Source organism: Aphanomyces astaci, assembly GCF_000520075.1.
Source record: "Aphanomyces astaci strain APO3 unplaced genomic scaffold supercont1.6, whole genome shotgun sequence".
Lineage (NCBI taxonomy): Eukaryota > Oomycota > Saprolegniomycetes > Saprolegniales > Verrucalvaceae > Aphanomyces > Aphanomyces astaci.
In genome coordinates, this window is record NW_009798269.1 from 699,415 (window position 1) to 713,594 (window position 14,180).

The 14,180-nt window shown below is 51.7% G+C and overlaps 5 protein-coding genes across 5 annotated transcripts; 1 reads left to right on the forward strand and 4 right to left on the reverse strand.

Annotated features, from left to right (window-relative positions):
• Positions 1-120: 120 nt before the first annotated feature.
• H257_03578 (hypothetical protein) lies at positions 121-8,013 on the reverse strand (the record flags this gene model as incomplete). Its single annotated transcript, XM_009827732.1, has 19 exons — positions 121-424; positions 466-901; positions 961-1,138; positions 1,161-1,203; positions 1,261-1,830; positions 1,883-2,000; positions 2,191-2,541; positions 2,595-2,671; positions 3,189-3,251; positions 3,316-3,372; positions 3,419-3,517; positions 3,914-4,683; positions 4,794-5,123; positions 5,173-5,344; positions 5,397-5,572; positions 5,647-6,022; positions 6,081-6,288; positions 6,341-6,652; positions 7,266-8,013. 19 exons carry the CDS (start codon positions 8,011-8,013, stop codon positions 121-123), a joined length of 5,388 nt encoding a protein of 1,795 aa, XP_009826034.1.
• A 1,007-nt stretch (positions 8,014-9,020) lies between these two features.
• Positions 9,021-9,760, forward strand: H257_03579 (hypothetical protein; the record flags this gene model as incomplete). The annotated part of the gene is made up of 3 exons (XM_009827733.1): positions 9,021-9,145; positions 9,461-9,535; positions 9,592-9,760. 3 exons carry the CDS (start codon positions 9,021-9,023, stop codon positions 9,758-9,760), a joined length of 369 nt encoding a protein of 122 aa, XP_009826035.1.
• A 677-nt stretch (positions 9,761-10,437) lies between these two features.
• On the reverse strand, positions 10,438-11,931 carry H257_03580 (hypothetical protein; the record flags this gene model as incomplete). The annotated part of the gene is made up of 1 exon (XM_009827734.1): positions 10,438-11,931. One exon carries the CDS (start codon positions 11,929-11,931, stop codon positions 10,438-10,440), a length of 1,494 nt encoding a protein of 497 aa, XP_009826036.1.
• A 439-nt stretch (positions 11,932-12,370) lies between these two features.
• H257_03581 (hypothetical protein) lies at positions 12,371-13,680 on the reverse strand (the record flags this gene model as incomplete). The annotated part of the gene is made up of 2 exons (XM_009827735.1): positions 12,371-12,567; positions 12,657-13,680. The coding sequence occupies 2 exons, from the start codon at positions 13,678-13,680 to the stop codon at positions 12,371-12,373; spliced, it is 1,221 nt and encodes a 406-aa protein (XP_009826037.1).
• Positions 13,681-13,691: 11 nt separating this feature from the next.
• On the reverse strand, positions 13,692-14,000 carry H257_03582 (hypothetical protein; the record flags this gene model as incomplete). Its single annotated transcript, XM_009827736.1, has 1 exon — positions 13,692-14,000. The coding sequence occupies one exon, from the start codon at positions 13,998-14,000 to the stop codon at positions 13,692-13,694; it is 309 nt and encodes a 102-aa protein (XP_009826038.1).
• Between the last annotated feature and the right edge of the window lie 180 nt (positions 14,001-14,180).

Sequence of the window (14,180 nt, forward strand, 5' to 3'; positions counted from 1 at the left end):
TAGATAAACAGTACTACATATGTTAATACTAGTACATATGTAGTACTGTTTATCTAAGACATATGCATATAGTACATACTAATAGTCTAGTTAAACAGTACTACAAATGTTAATACTGTACTAGTTCGCTCCAACCTCGGCAGCCAATTCGTAAAATTCGCCTCGAGTGTCTGCCAGGAAGACGTCCGGGGTGTCATTTTGCATGAGAGTGCCATGATCAAACACTAGGATGCGGTCGTAGTCCAGAATTGTCCCCAATCGGTGGGCGATGGTCAAGGGGGTCGCCCCTGCAAACTCGTTTCGAATGATCCTCTGAAGCATCTCGTCCGTGGGTTCACGGCTGCCGTGGCCTCGTTCCAGCACCACAATCTTGGCTTGTCCAAGCAGCGCTCGCGTCATGCACAGCATCTGCCGCTCGCCGACACTGAAATTGTCGCCTTTCTCTTATCCACTGGCTGCTCTAACTTTGCTTCGGACTTAGTGAGGCGGTCGAGAAGCTTGACTTTTCCAAGCGCAGCCCACAGTTGGTTGTCCGAGTAGGCATCCAACGGATCCAAGTTTGTGCGCAAAGTGCCTTTGAAGTGGACGGGGTTCTGGGGGATGATGGCTAGTCCGCGCCGAAGTTGCCGCAAGGGAAGGGTCGCGGTGTCGATGCCGTCGATGCTGATAGTTCCACTGGCCAGTTCGTTGATGCAGAACAGCGCCATGGTCAACCTGGACTTGCCGACGCCAGTTCGACCGACCACCCCGACCTTTTCCCCGCCTTTGATGGTAAAACTCACGTTTTGGAGGACTAGCGGGTCATCGACCTTGTACTGGAAACCTACTCGGTCAAACGCAATGTGTCCCGTCGTCGGCCACAGCGCCTCGAGCGCGACCACATCCTTGGACCCTTCCTCGTCTAGATTCGAATACTCGTGCAGTCGTTCTGGTGAATATCAAGGACCTTTCGACGCTGACTCACATGCTGACGAGATTGGCCATACGACGTGATGACTAGCGCCAGCAGTCCTGGGGACATTTTCGAACACCCGACGACACAACCCAGTAAAATCGCGTGGACCATTGCGTTGCTGACAAACTGAATCCGCAGACTGTACCATTGGTTCACGGCCACCATGACAAAACATGTGGCCGACTACATGTTGATGGCGATAGACTCGGCCAAACGCACGGATGGTCACGGCGCCGTCGATGGCTTCGCTGACAAGACACATCAGCGGCAACAAGGTGATCTTCTTGATCCGGTTCACTTAGTACGCCCCGAGCTTGTAGTAGCCATAGACCAGTGGCGGCAAGAGGAGCCCCATCCATTGGATCACAAACACGCTGGTGAGGATCTTGCTGAGGGCGCTGGCCGTTTGGAGCAAGATGGACGACAGCGCGAGCGGAATCTCAATGTCACACTGGAACACGGCGTCGCCACACCGATTCAAGAGGCGGCCCATGGGATTCGTGTCGAAGAAACGTGTGGGGGTGCGGACAAGGCTGCCGAGCATGGCTTCAAACATGTTTTTGGATCCCCGGAGACCCAACAGCATCACGACACCCACTTGGCCGACCGTGAGGACGCACATCGCAAATACCAAGGCGGAGTAGATGTTCAGGTTGTCGTTCATGATGGCGCGCCGGCTGTCCCGTGCAAGATTTCTGGACGACGACGCTTCGTTGCCCCAATACGACAGCCACATCTCACAGCTGAGCCGGACGACTTCCGTGACGAGTGTCGTCAATAGCACAATCACCAGCGCCCCATAACCGCCCAAGCTAGCCAAGTACGCACGCACGACGGCGCCAGACACGCATATGTCCGTCGGCGCGACTTTCGTCCTCGACCAGAGGTGTTGGGGTGAGCACTTTGACATTGTTGTAAAACCCATACGAGGACCGGTTCGTCGGTGTAACTAACACTACATCGTCGTGTCTGTCGCTTGTTTCCTCGTCTGGGGTGTCGACGTCGCTCGTCTTACCCTCCCGTTCCCAGAACCCTCGATTGGGGACTGACAACGGGGAAAGTAACAGGTTTAGAGGTAGGTGATTACTTCGGTCGCCTTTTGGGTGTTGGTGTGTGGATGTTTCGAAAAGCCATCGTCGACGAGGTATATGCGTGGTGGACGTGGCCTGACTTGATGAGGTCGGGATGGTGTGTGATTAATACCACGGTTTTGTGGTGGAGAAGGCCCAATATACACTTGGGGAAGATCTCGTTGAACACCAGCGCGCCCACAGCGGCGAGCGGGGCGTCCAGAATGCACACGTCTGCGTCAGAGTAGCAAGCGCGGGCCAAGCTGATCCTTGACGAGATCGAATGGTTTGCCGAATAGGATGTTGTCTCGAATGGAGGCGTTGAGGATCCACGGTTGATGGGCCACATACGCCACCGACCCGCCCACAAGACAGACCCGCTTCGTTTAATTATCTCCCCCAGCAAAACAGAGCAAAGCGAAGACTTGCCAGCGCCGACAGCGCCATGGACAACCACGAGGTCGCCGTGTTTCACTGTCCACTGGAGATTTTGGAAAAGCAGGGTCTCATCCCCACCTTCGCCCCAGGTAAACGAGCCGTTAATATACACACGACGGTTTTGTCTGGACCACACGCGGCGGTGGCCTTGTCATCTTCGGCAGTGGTGACATTCGCTGCGTCGTGTTCTGGCATTTGGAGGACGGACCTACACGGCCCCCTTCAAGTCCACGGTAGCTTCGACCCGAAAAAATTGAGTGCTGCTCAGACTCAGGTCGTGTTGACTGACTTTGACAACACCTTGAGTCATTTCTACGACATTCTAGGCCATAATTGAGCGCGTCCGGCCGCTTAATTCATGAAAAGCAATCATGTATATTTGTACTGTTTGTAGTATTTTACAGTACAAATATACATGGCGCCAACTTTTATGGGAATTAATTAGTACAACAGCAGTACTACGTAGTATTAAAATACTCATTAATAATTTCCATAAAAGTTAGCGCCATGGGTAGCTAACTAGCTAACTACAAAGTAGTTTTACGTCGATAATTATCACTGTACAGCGCGACGTAGTCTGTATCCATGCCAACAACCCCCCCCACTTCACGAACGAATATGGATTAACTGTATGATCTGTTTGAGGGTTGCAAGACCCATTGTTGGTCTACTGTAGTTTAGCCAACATTTCAACTTGACTCGCCAAACTGTGCTTCGCGTCGTACGCATAGACTTCAGGTGCAACCACGCGATGGAAAATTGCGAACGTTGCCGCCATGAACAGCAACCTGTCGAGCGAATCCAACATGCCTCCGACAGCATGAGTCATTTTCACCACGGATCGACACTTACCAATGCCAGGGATCAATCGTCCGGTGCTTCAGCATGCCAACAAACATCCGACCATACCTACAACGAATACTGGTGTCATATCATGTCGTCAATTAACTCAAACCTTGACATCAAGGTGGCCACCACAGCAAACAAAATGTACTGCCAAAGGGGAATGGTCGACGCGAAGATCCGAGTCGCCCCCCACACCGCCACACTGCCCCTGCGGAGCCCCCAACAAGGTCAATAGGATTTAGATGGGGGAAAATCGACGGTGTCGATGACGACAATCGTCGGACATGGCGAAGTCGTGGCATCAGCAGTGTGGCGAGCTTCGCTCCGAGTTCGCAGCCCCAAAATATCATCAAGAATCGAGCGGTGATGTATTCGTCGAAGCGGGCATAACCAGTGACCATTTCAACGAACATACACCACAACAAGGGGATGCACACAACTCCCACCAAGTCCAAGACGAGGGTCACACCGACTTCAACGACGCCATGGGACAACTCGACCACTCGGAGGATTGATGGGAACAAGTAAAACCGTGACGGCAAAGGTTGGATCGATGATAAGGAAGCAAGTCGGAGATTCTTGCGCGCAAAAAAAGCCATCAAACGTCAGCACCGCAAAACCAGACACTTGAAGCAACAGCACCACGCCGTAGGTCCACGTAGGAGCGAGAGCAGCTGAGCACCCTACGACGGCGTACGCGATGGCGGTGAACGTAAGAAGTTCCGGATTGTTGAGCTGCAGCCTCGCTTGGACTTTGTTGAGAATTCCAGTCATCGAACCAGCGGCAACCACAGCCACGAATCCGGCAATGGCACACCTGCTCCACCAACGTCGTCGCATACTCATGTGGACGGCGCACACGGTGTCGTCCAACGGATTCTGGTACCGTCCATGTTGGACAACATATAATGAGTTGTTGTTCTTGGCCTCTTGGTCGATCATATATCTCTCGTAAAGCAAAAGCACGTGATGCCGAATCTTGTAAGTTAGCCAGGCATACTCGTAGCTACAAAGGGCGACGGCTACTGCGCCCAAGGTCATGGCGCCGTTGGGGCCACGAAAGTGAGCGCAGACAATCACGCTGGGTGTTACGACGAGCGAGGGCAACCATTGACTCATCACCGGCCACCAGCTGGATGTCATAGGTATGTTTTGCGTGTGCGTCAAAGTGGTCAGCGACGGCCGGGGACTGTTGTTCTGTATGTGATATGGTTCCGTGAACGCAACGTCATCGCCTGCATGGGGTATTCTAACGTCCGTCGCGTTGTCTGCCGTCGGATACAGCTCCATGGACAAGACCGGGTTGGAAGGCGCACGAAGGATCGAGTCTGGAGGTGCTTTGCGATGCCGAAATACTATTTTTAGTATCCTCGCCTACAATTAGTCTTGACGACACGCCTAGTCTAGCTGGCAAAAACCAAGTTGCGTGGTTCTGTTTACAACACAAATACATGTATATATCCATCATGTTGCGTTTATTCTACTTCTTTCTTTTCCGCGGCGACGGGGTTCTTGGCGGATTTCGCTGCCGATCGCTCCAACCGTTCTTGGGCTCCACGCTCCCGATTCACTTCGGTTAAGTCGTTCGATGTGAGATACTCCTGGGTCAATTCGCTGCCCAGGTGCGGCGCCCATCGGAATAGATTGCGGAACGTGTACATGTACGACTTGGTCACCATTTTGAACTTGCCCCACGACGTCTTTGGGATGGGGGTCATATCCAAGCAGACCACCCCAGGGATCGAAATCATGTCACTGTATCCCATGCCATACACGACCGCGCCGGGGCCCCATTCTTTCACGTACGAGGCCAGCTAACGTACGTTTTCAATACAACGAAACAGTCAACACTAACGTTTGTACCTGCTTGGCGATCAGCCGCTTGTTGACAATGTGCGCGCCATAATAATTCTTGGCATCGATCCAACGCACGGGTACGCCATTGATCAACACGGGGTCCAGCAAGAGCAAGTCGGGGGAAATCACGGCGCGACCGTAGATCTTTTCCTGGTCCAATGCCAATTCCGCTTGCGTACTATATCAAACACGCATCAATAGGCTCAAGGAATATGGCCAGCATATTCTACCTGACGCGAATGCCCTTGGAGATAAAATAGTGCATGAGTGTTGTTTCGAGCGACGACGACGTATAGTCTGGCAAGTCCAGCAAGGGGTCATTTCGGTGGATCGAGTCGTTCAACTTGGCGCGGTTCAGCTCGTTGTTGTCGCGGGGGGTGAGGTCCCCCGGGGCCGCCAACGCATTCTGCATCATCCAAATGTGAGGTTCAGACTCTCTGAAAATATTGCCCAGATATGGGGGGAGAGAGGAGTGAGTACCTTGATAGCCCGGGGACTCATGCCCCGCGCTTCGAGGATGATGCGCATGAGCGACACGGGCGGGTAGTTGTGGATGTTGCTCAAGTCAATGAGCGACTTGCCGCGCTCGTATTCGCCGAGAATCATGTACTTGTTGCGCTTGACGCGGTGTGTGTTGACTAGCAACGACATGCGGAGCAACTGCTTGCGCAGATTGAGCGTCACGTTGGTCGTGATGGGGAGCATGTTCAAATACGATTCCACGCGGGTCACTTGCTGGTACTTGAGACGGCGAAATGTTTCCTTCTTGAGCAACAACCCCGCCGCTTGGGTTTCCAATAGCTGGGGAATCGGTTGCACTTCCCATTCCAACTTGCGTACTTTTAACGTGCCAAATCTACCGCAAACACAACATATAAACATTTCCAAGTTGTAGACACAGATGAGATGCACACTTTTCCAACGCGGTTTCACGCTGTCGACGTGTGACCCCGCCGTCTCGACGGTCTCCCTTCCCGATCGCCTTGGCAATGGATTCGTACACGGCCGACATGGCAAAGCACGGGTCCAGACCCACCGCCCGGACCCCTTCCATGACAGTCAGCGCCGGATCCTTGCGACCGACTTCCAGTGACGTGAGCGATGGAATCCGCGGCTCCACACCTATCGTCAAACACAAACGTTAGCCGGGGACTACATGAAGGGCAAAGTGTACCAGACAACCGCATTTCTTGGAGCAGCGCCAAGAAGATGTCGGCGCGCCACACCATGGCCGACCGCGACAGCCAATGAAGATACGTGTCGGACGCAATTGTAGTCAGCGGCCGCAGCGCTTGCAAAATGCGGAGCGCACCGTCTTCGTGGTGGTCGGCTGTGCAGATGGCCAGAATGCGCTGGTAGTCTTGTGTCGTGACCAAGTGGCCTTCCTGCAGGAGCAAGTCGAGCACTTTCAACGCATCTCGAGCAGCACTGTTGGTTTCCGCGACCCGTAGGATCAAATGCAATGTGTGGCGGTCCACCTTTCGGCCTACTCATTCCAAATCCACATATGGTTGAGTTTATTCTAAACTGGAGCGACATTCATGGTGAATGCATCAATGCAACCAAAAGTACATGTACAGAAGTGTCGGCAGCGGAAGTCATGACCGCAACAACTTAAATAGTGTATGAATGCCTGTCATTAGTATCATTGGCATCGCCACAGGACAATTCTTTACATACAAACGTCAGGACAAAGAATAATCGATCGATAGATTTGGCGAATCAAAAGGTCATATTTTGGGTAAAAGGTCAATACGTATCAAGGATGGCAACACATATTGTTATGTGTTTATTCTAAACTGGAGTGACATGGAGAATGAATGTACAACACAACGAATAAATAGATGTACACAAGAATCATCGACAAAAGGATATATTTAGCCAATCAGGTTGCAGGAAACCATATCAACGTCAAATTAGTGCGTGACTTCAATTAGTGTGATATCAATCGCCACAGGACAACTTTTTACATACAATGGATAGAATTGGTGAATCAAAAGTCCATATTTTGGGTAAAAGGTCAATATCTTGTCATGCATGTGTATCCATCGATAGATATACTACTGTACGTGGCACCCCAAAAACAACGAAGAGCATACCGTTGTTCACCATGTCCGTCGCAATGGCCACAGCTTGCTTGGAATTGCCCACTTCGCAGCACTTGACGACTCCTGGAATGAGAAATGTCGAGTCCACGTTGGAGTTGCCGTGCTTGCGGTACAACTCGAACAGCTTGAAAAACGTGTCTTCCTGGTCGCGCGACGTGTAGTTGAGCATTGTCGTCACATGCGCGGCGGATGGCAGCGCGCGTTGGCGCTGGGCAATTTCTTCCAGGAGGCCGATGACCACTTGGGCCTCTTCGACCAGAGGCGACGTTGGTGGTTTCGTGGCGATCGCGGCTTTCTTTTGCGCGTGGCCTTTCGTTGACGGTTGTGTAGCACTCACAACCAGATCCGTGGAGGACGACGCGTGATGGTCACCTCGTTTCGGTGTCCCTGAAGTTGCAGGTTGAGGCACGTCCTTGTCGGACGGTGTGGTTGCTGCAGCAGGTTCTACTACGGTGGATGGTTCCTGGGCCTTCTCCTGGGTGGCATTGGTCGAACCCAGAACGGACGCGTTGGATTTGTTCACCAGCGATGTTTTCTGGTTGGGGTGGGGATGTGACGACGGCTTGGAAGCATGCTGTGGCGAGTTTCCCTTTCGCTTCTTTTTCCGGGGTGTGGTGTGCACTGGTACGACGGTGGACACGGCACGCAGAAGCAGTGGCGACGCATTCAGCGAAGGATGTGGATGTAGGAAGGGCGTCGCATGTAGCTTTGACTGGCTCGTGCGGAGCACCGCTTGCATCGACAGTCGCAGCATTGCAGCCAATTATGTCGGCTGAAACGGTCAAAAGCAGCAGCTGCCAAAACCTGCTCCTATGTGAGTGGTTGTGCCGAAATACGCACGATATAGATATTATTGAGAACTTCAAATGTGATACGCGTGTTTTGGCATTTTGGTGCCAAACCTCGCTGTTGCACCCCTTTTTGTCGACTCATCAACAGTACAATATTCACTTTAAAAAGGCACTATCCCTGCGTCGTTAATGTAGTAATTATATTCCACAAGTCACATATTCCACTTGTCCCCGCAACCTGTAACGGCAAGCTGTGACTGCAACTTGTAACTGCCTAAGGTGGGACACGCACGGAGTCCAGTGTCCTCACTGAGCTACCCAACTAGCAGTTAAATTAACATACAGGTATGGAATTAACTCCAAGTAACGTTATACGATGAACAGAGCGCCAAGAATGTCTAGACTAATGTGCAACTAACGCCGTTATCCAAGCGTTTTTGCGTTGGCTTATTTTGATAAGCCCAGTTTCAGGAGTGGTGTCATCATGACACCACTGCTGGCCATGGCAGTGTCATGACACGCCGTGTGATAGAACGTTCCCGCTGGCAATGTTGTCACGGACGTGCCGCTGCCGTATAAAACGGTGCTGATGACGCTATGTTCGTACGCCCTATTATTTACAGAGATTCCTCGAACTGGGGGTATGGGTTTAGGTCGATTCCATTCGCACAAGTCAGGACGGGTGAATATTTTGTCTTTGGGCAGTTTAGTTACCGCAATGATACTACGGGTAGCAAGCCCAATTTGATCTGTTCTGGCTCGCGAAGCTGCCTGTACAGAGCTTCCAAGGAATTGACAACAAAATCAACACGGTGCCACTATGGGGCGTACAGTACGACAGCACGTCGATTAGGATGCGGGCCATCATGCAGCAGTTTTGAAATTCCCAAGAATGGTTGGTCCAAGATGCATATACAGTAGCTCTAGACGGCTCACAAATGTAGCGTAGGCAAGGATGATTGGAAAGCCAGGTTCCACGTTGGACGTGGGTGCCGTGTTTCAAATGCTGGACGACATGATGGTCACTGTGCAGACGACCGGCGCCATATGTGAGGTTGACTCCAACATGCCCTTACTCCGGTGTCAATTTGCCTAGGGGCGGCATAATTTGCCTTGCATACTCGGCTGGGATGTCAAAGTGACCCCATTGCAATACTATTGTATGTCGCTGGAACGTTGGACATGACGCTGTTGTGCCCAATACATTCCGCCACAACTTTTCGTTCATCACTATTATAAACAGGTCGAACCTACAGTCGACGATCACATTGCACCATTCTGTCAAAATCTACTCGAACGATATCACAATTATTGGAACTGAAACGACGTATGCTGATGCAATGTTGGATCCATCGCAGCACTATATTGAGGAAAATGCCATGTCGATAGCACTAGAGCCCCATCAGCAATTGACGTGATCGAGTCGGTGGTCAACGCGGTCCACCGCACGGGGGGTCTCGTGAAGTCGATGTGACCATCTTTGACATCGTCGATCGCATGTAAACGTGCGACGCCGACCATCGAAGAAACACCGACGCGACGGAAGGTGGTCGATACGAAGGTGCGCTGATTCGGACCAACACCATGTTGTGGTATCGAAAGCTGCTCGTGCTCCCGTTTTCCGGCCAATGGTACAACGTAGTGTTGAAGTCAGGCACGTACTTGTACCCCCTGATGATCTCACTCTTTGATTAGGGCAGCCGAATCCGTATCAGGTGGTTACCTGTGACAGTTGGTTGCCGACACTGCTTTACAGTATGCTGTAGACTACACTACACTATGTTCCAACACCTTCCTTGCGTCATGAACACCCATGGGTACGCTTTTTAATTCCACTCCAATGTGTACCATACATCATGTACTGTAAAACCACCAACATTATTTCTAGGCAATGCATCGCTATCGCCTTGGACAGAGTTTTCGATGCTGGCTTGCCACCTGCGTAAAGTGCTCTGGCTTTGTTCTGATCATGGTCAGCGTTGCGTCCTTCGACACCCGCGCCACGAGGTTGCCAAGTACAGAGCTGCTTAGCTAATTGAGTGGAGAAGCTCCCGTTGTTCAAAGTACATATATTGGAGCACGCAACTGGGGTCGAGTGTACTGACGATCCCTTTCTGGCTTCAAAACTCATGGCGGCTGGCCTCTTTGGTGGATTACTGTACTGTTGGAATTGAATATTACAACCTTCTTGACGTCCTGTTGTAGTCTCCAAACACACGATGGTTTTGCACTGTACACCAACCAATATCATGGGAATGTAATGAATATTGATGCAAGTGTCGAACACGTTGTTCAATCAAACATGTCGTTCAGCATTCGTTTTCATGCTAATAGGCAAGAAAGAACAACCTTAGGATTCGGGGATAAAACGATTATGATTCAATTGCAGTAGTGTTAGTCACGGCCACAGAACTTGACGGACGCACCCCTACTTGGAGGTATCTCTTGCTCATTTTTCTCGTACTGCCCCTGGAACTTAAACTTCCCTTGGATCTCTTTGCCTGTTTGGCCTTGGCCGAATTGTGGATTGCAATATGGGCAAACAGCATGATCTTTTGCTCTTCTTCCGAGAACGATTGGTGATGCTTGGCGTAGCCGTGATAGTACCCAGAGCACACTCCCACCAGCAGTACCACAAAAATGAGGCTCATCTGGTGATCACCTTGAAACGCCACAATCCCGATCGTGTTCAGCACCCACACACACATGGCAAACACAGCCCCACCAATGCCCAGCGGACTCGTAAACAATCTCTTGGTTGTCTTGTGATGGGTCTTGAGGAAAATGTACCCCAGGCATTGCGCCGTGTACGACGTAAATGCAAACAGCATGCACGCATTAAACACATATTGGTCCAACGACCACGCATCCACAACGAAGCACAGCGCGAAACTGACCATCGTGCCGGACACCAACGCGTTCACAGGCGTTCCAAACGACGTGTGGCGAGTGGCGAGGAAAGCCGGAAGTAATTTCGAGTTGGCCATTGCCATGAGGATATTCGAGTACGACAACATGAAGCCTTGAGCCGTGGCAAACGTGGCAGGCACCGCCAACAACGTCGCAGTTGCGTTGGAAATGTTGAACATGCGCGTAAAGCCACGGTTCAACGGGGACAGCTCGGCACTCAGTGTGGGCAATCCTGGAGGCAACAACATGCACACAACGTACGTCCACGTCGCTGTGATGAGCAGTGTCACCATGCTAGCCAGCTGGCCCCGGGGAATGGTGGACTTGGGGTTTGGCACGGCATTGCTCAATGTGTTGAGCGATTCGATGCCAATGAAGAACCAAGCAGCCTTTGGAAACGCTTCTATAAAGTCCGTTAAATCGCCCACAACGAAGTAATCCGACTGGAAAGGCAGAGTGGTGTCCACAAACGGAAGCGAACCCAAGCAAAAAATCACGACGATGCCCAAGGATATGGCAGCCATGGCTCGATTCCACATCCAATACGTACGGCCGCCGCGAGCCAACGCCAAGCACGCCACCACATACGACATCGCCCACACAAGGTACTTGCACTTGTCGAGCTCGGGCCATTTCGTGGCCAGCATTCGGCTCAAGGTCAGGCACGAGCACGTGACGTACAGGATGTACTCGAGGGTTTCGCAACACCCAAGCAAAAAGCCAGTGAAGAACCCCAACGTGCATCGGCCGAGGCCGTACGCACCCCCCGCGAACGGCATCATGCTGGTCATTTCGGCCATCGACAGCGTCAAACACAAGTACGCCATTCCCATGGCACCCACGGCAATGCCGTAACTGACGCTCCCTGCAGCAAGCCCTTCGTTCCACGAGAAGTATTGACCTCCAATGACAACGGCAATGCCCACCGCCCAAATGTCAACGCTGGTTGGGCACATATGCTGTTTCGGTAGCGGGTCTTTGTAGAGTGGATCGTTGGGGTGTTTCAAGATGACTTTGGGGACTGGTCGTGATTTAGCTGACGTTACTTTCTTCACCGTTTGACGAGGGAGTCTATATATAATTGGACACGTTTCACGAAAAGGTGCAAGAAAACTGTATTCCTGCAAAATGTGACAATCTTAACGTTATCACCGTTGACAAAAACACGTATTTCTAACTAACGTTACGTAGTGCATCAGCGACAGCCATCTTCCGTTGCCTCAACTGTCAGCACTGCTAAACTGGACCTCTGCTGCAACGTCGCGATAATCAAGCAGGAAAGAGCCAACATTTCCGACGTAAGAGACGTTCAGAAGGAGTTTACAAATGTCATCCATAAACATTTGCTTCTCCATCAACACAAGCATGCAGCCACTCTTGCGGCGTCAAAGATCTCTACTTTTGGTCACTTCCCGTAGCCTCAAGTGCTTTGGAAGATTCAGCTTCAATTGCCGTGGAAGCTCCACCACTGGTTCTTCGTTGTTGCTTGACAGCAATGGTCCTGCTGGTGCCCGAGTACCCACTCGTAGTCGAGTACCGCTTGGATCGATTCATGTGCATGATTCTGAACCGCTTGGACTGATTGTGCTTGGCTACCAACACACAAAACAATATTCAGCTAAAATGTGAAGTTCGGCGATCAGAGTCGTTCTCCAACACGAAGGCCTTATCGCTGTCGTACCAACATGGGCGAAAAACATGAGCTTTTGCTCTTCGTCGGAATACGATTGGTGGTATTTTGCATATCCTTGATAGTAAACAGAGCATAGCGCCACCACGCCAAAGGCAATTCCAACGCCAACTTGGTCGTCCTGTTGGAACCCCACGATCGACACAATGTTCAGCGACCACACACACATGGCAAACACGGCCCCGCCGATGCCCGCGGGACTATGGAACAGCCGCTCCATGCTTTTGTGTCGCCGCTTGAGAAATATGTAGCCCACGCATTGAGCCATGTACGCCATGAACCCAAACAGCATGCACACGTTGAACATGATCACGCCCAACGAACAGGTTTGAATGACAAAACAAAGCCCAAAACTCAGCGCAGATCCAACGAGCAACGCGTTGACGGGGGTGGCATGTACCGGATGTCGATGGGCTAGGAAAGGAGGCAGTAGCTTTGAGTTGGCCATGGCGTCCAGAATATTGGCATACGAGAGCATAAAGCCTTGTGCGGTGGCAAAGGTGGCTGGTACGGCCAGCATGGTGGTGGCGTCATCTGAGATGCCAAACATTTTAGTGTAGCCATAGTTGAGTGGAACTAACACAGTTGACACGGATGGCATTCCAGGAGGTAGAGCGATGCTCACGACAAACACCCACGTGGCCGTGATAAGCAACGTCAGCATGCATGCAACTTGCCCTTTGGGAATTGTAGCCTTGGGATGGGCTACGCCTCCGCTCAACGTGTTGAGGGACTCAATTCCAACAAAAAGCCACGCGGCCTGGGGCGACGCTTGCATGAACCCATACCCGCCACCGATTATGGCGAATTCTGACTGGGTGATCAGGGTGACATCTAGGTACGGCATGGAGCCAACGCAGTAGAGAAGCAAGAGGCCAATCGACACCACCGCCAACAGACGCGTCCACATCCAAAACACTTTGCTGTGCATGAACGCAGCGCACCCAACGACATAACTCAAAAACCACACCACCCACACCGCGTCGTGTAGTCCCGTCCATTGCGCGGTCAGCATGTCACCCAATGTTACCACCGACACGGACACGTAAAAACGATGTACTCGAGAAATTCGCAACATCCGAGGATAAATCCCACATAGTATCCCAGTGTGCACCGCCCCAAGCCGTACGCGCCGCCTGCAAATGGCACCATGCTTGTGACCTCGGCCATGGACAAGGACAGGCACAGGTACGCCGAACCCATGAGCCCCACGGCGATGCCATAGCTGAGCGTCCCAGCGGCAAGCCCCAAGTTCCACGAAAAGTACTGCCCGCCGATCACGACACAGATGCCCACAGCCCAAATGTCGAAGCTGCTCACGTTGACTTGAGTCATTTTTCGGTTGCGCACGCAAACAAGTGCCCGTTGTTTGTCACCATCGAACTTTTGAAACGTCGCATGGCAGTTACATGTGGGATCGGTTTCGGAACCCCCAACCCCCACACCATACCATAAAAATTCCGACGTGAGTGTGGATTCCGCCAACGTTCCGACATCCGGTTATGTATCCGAATA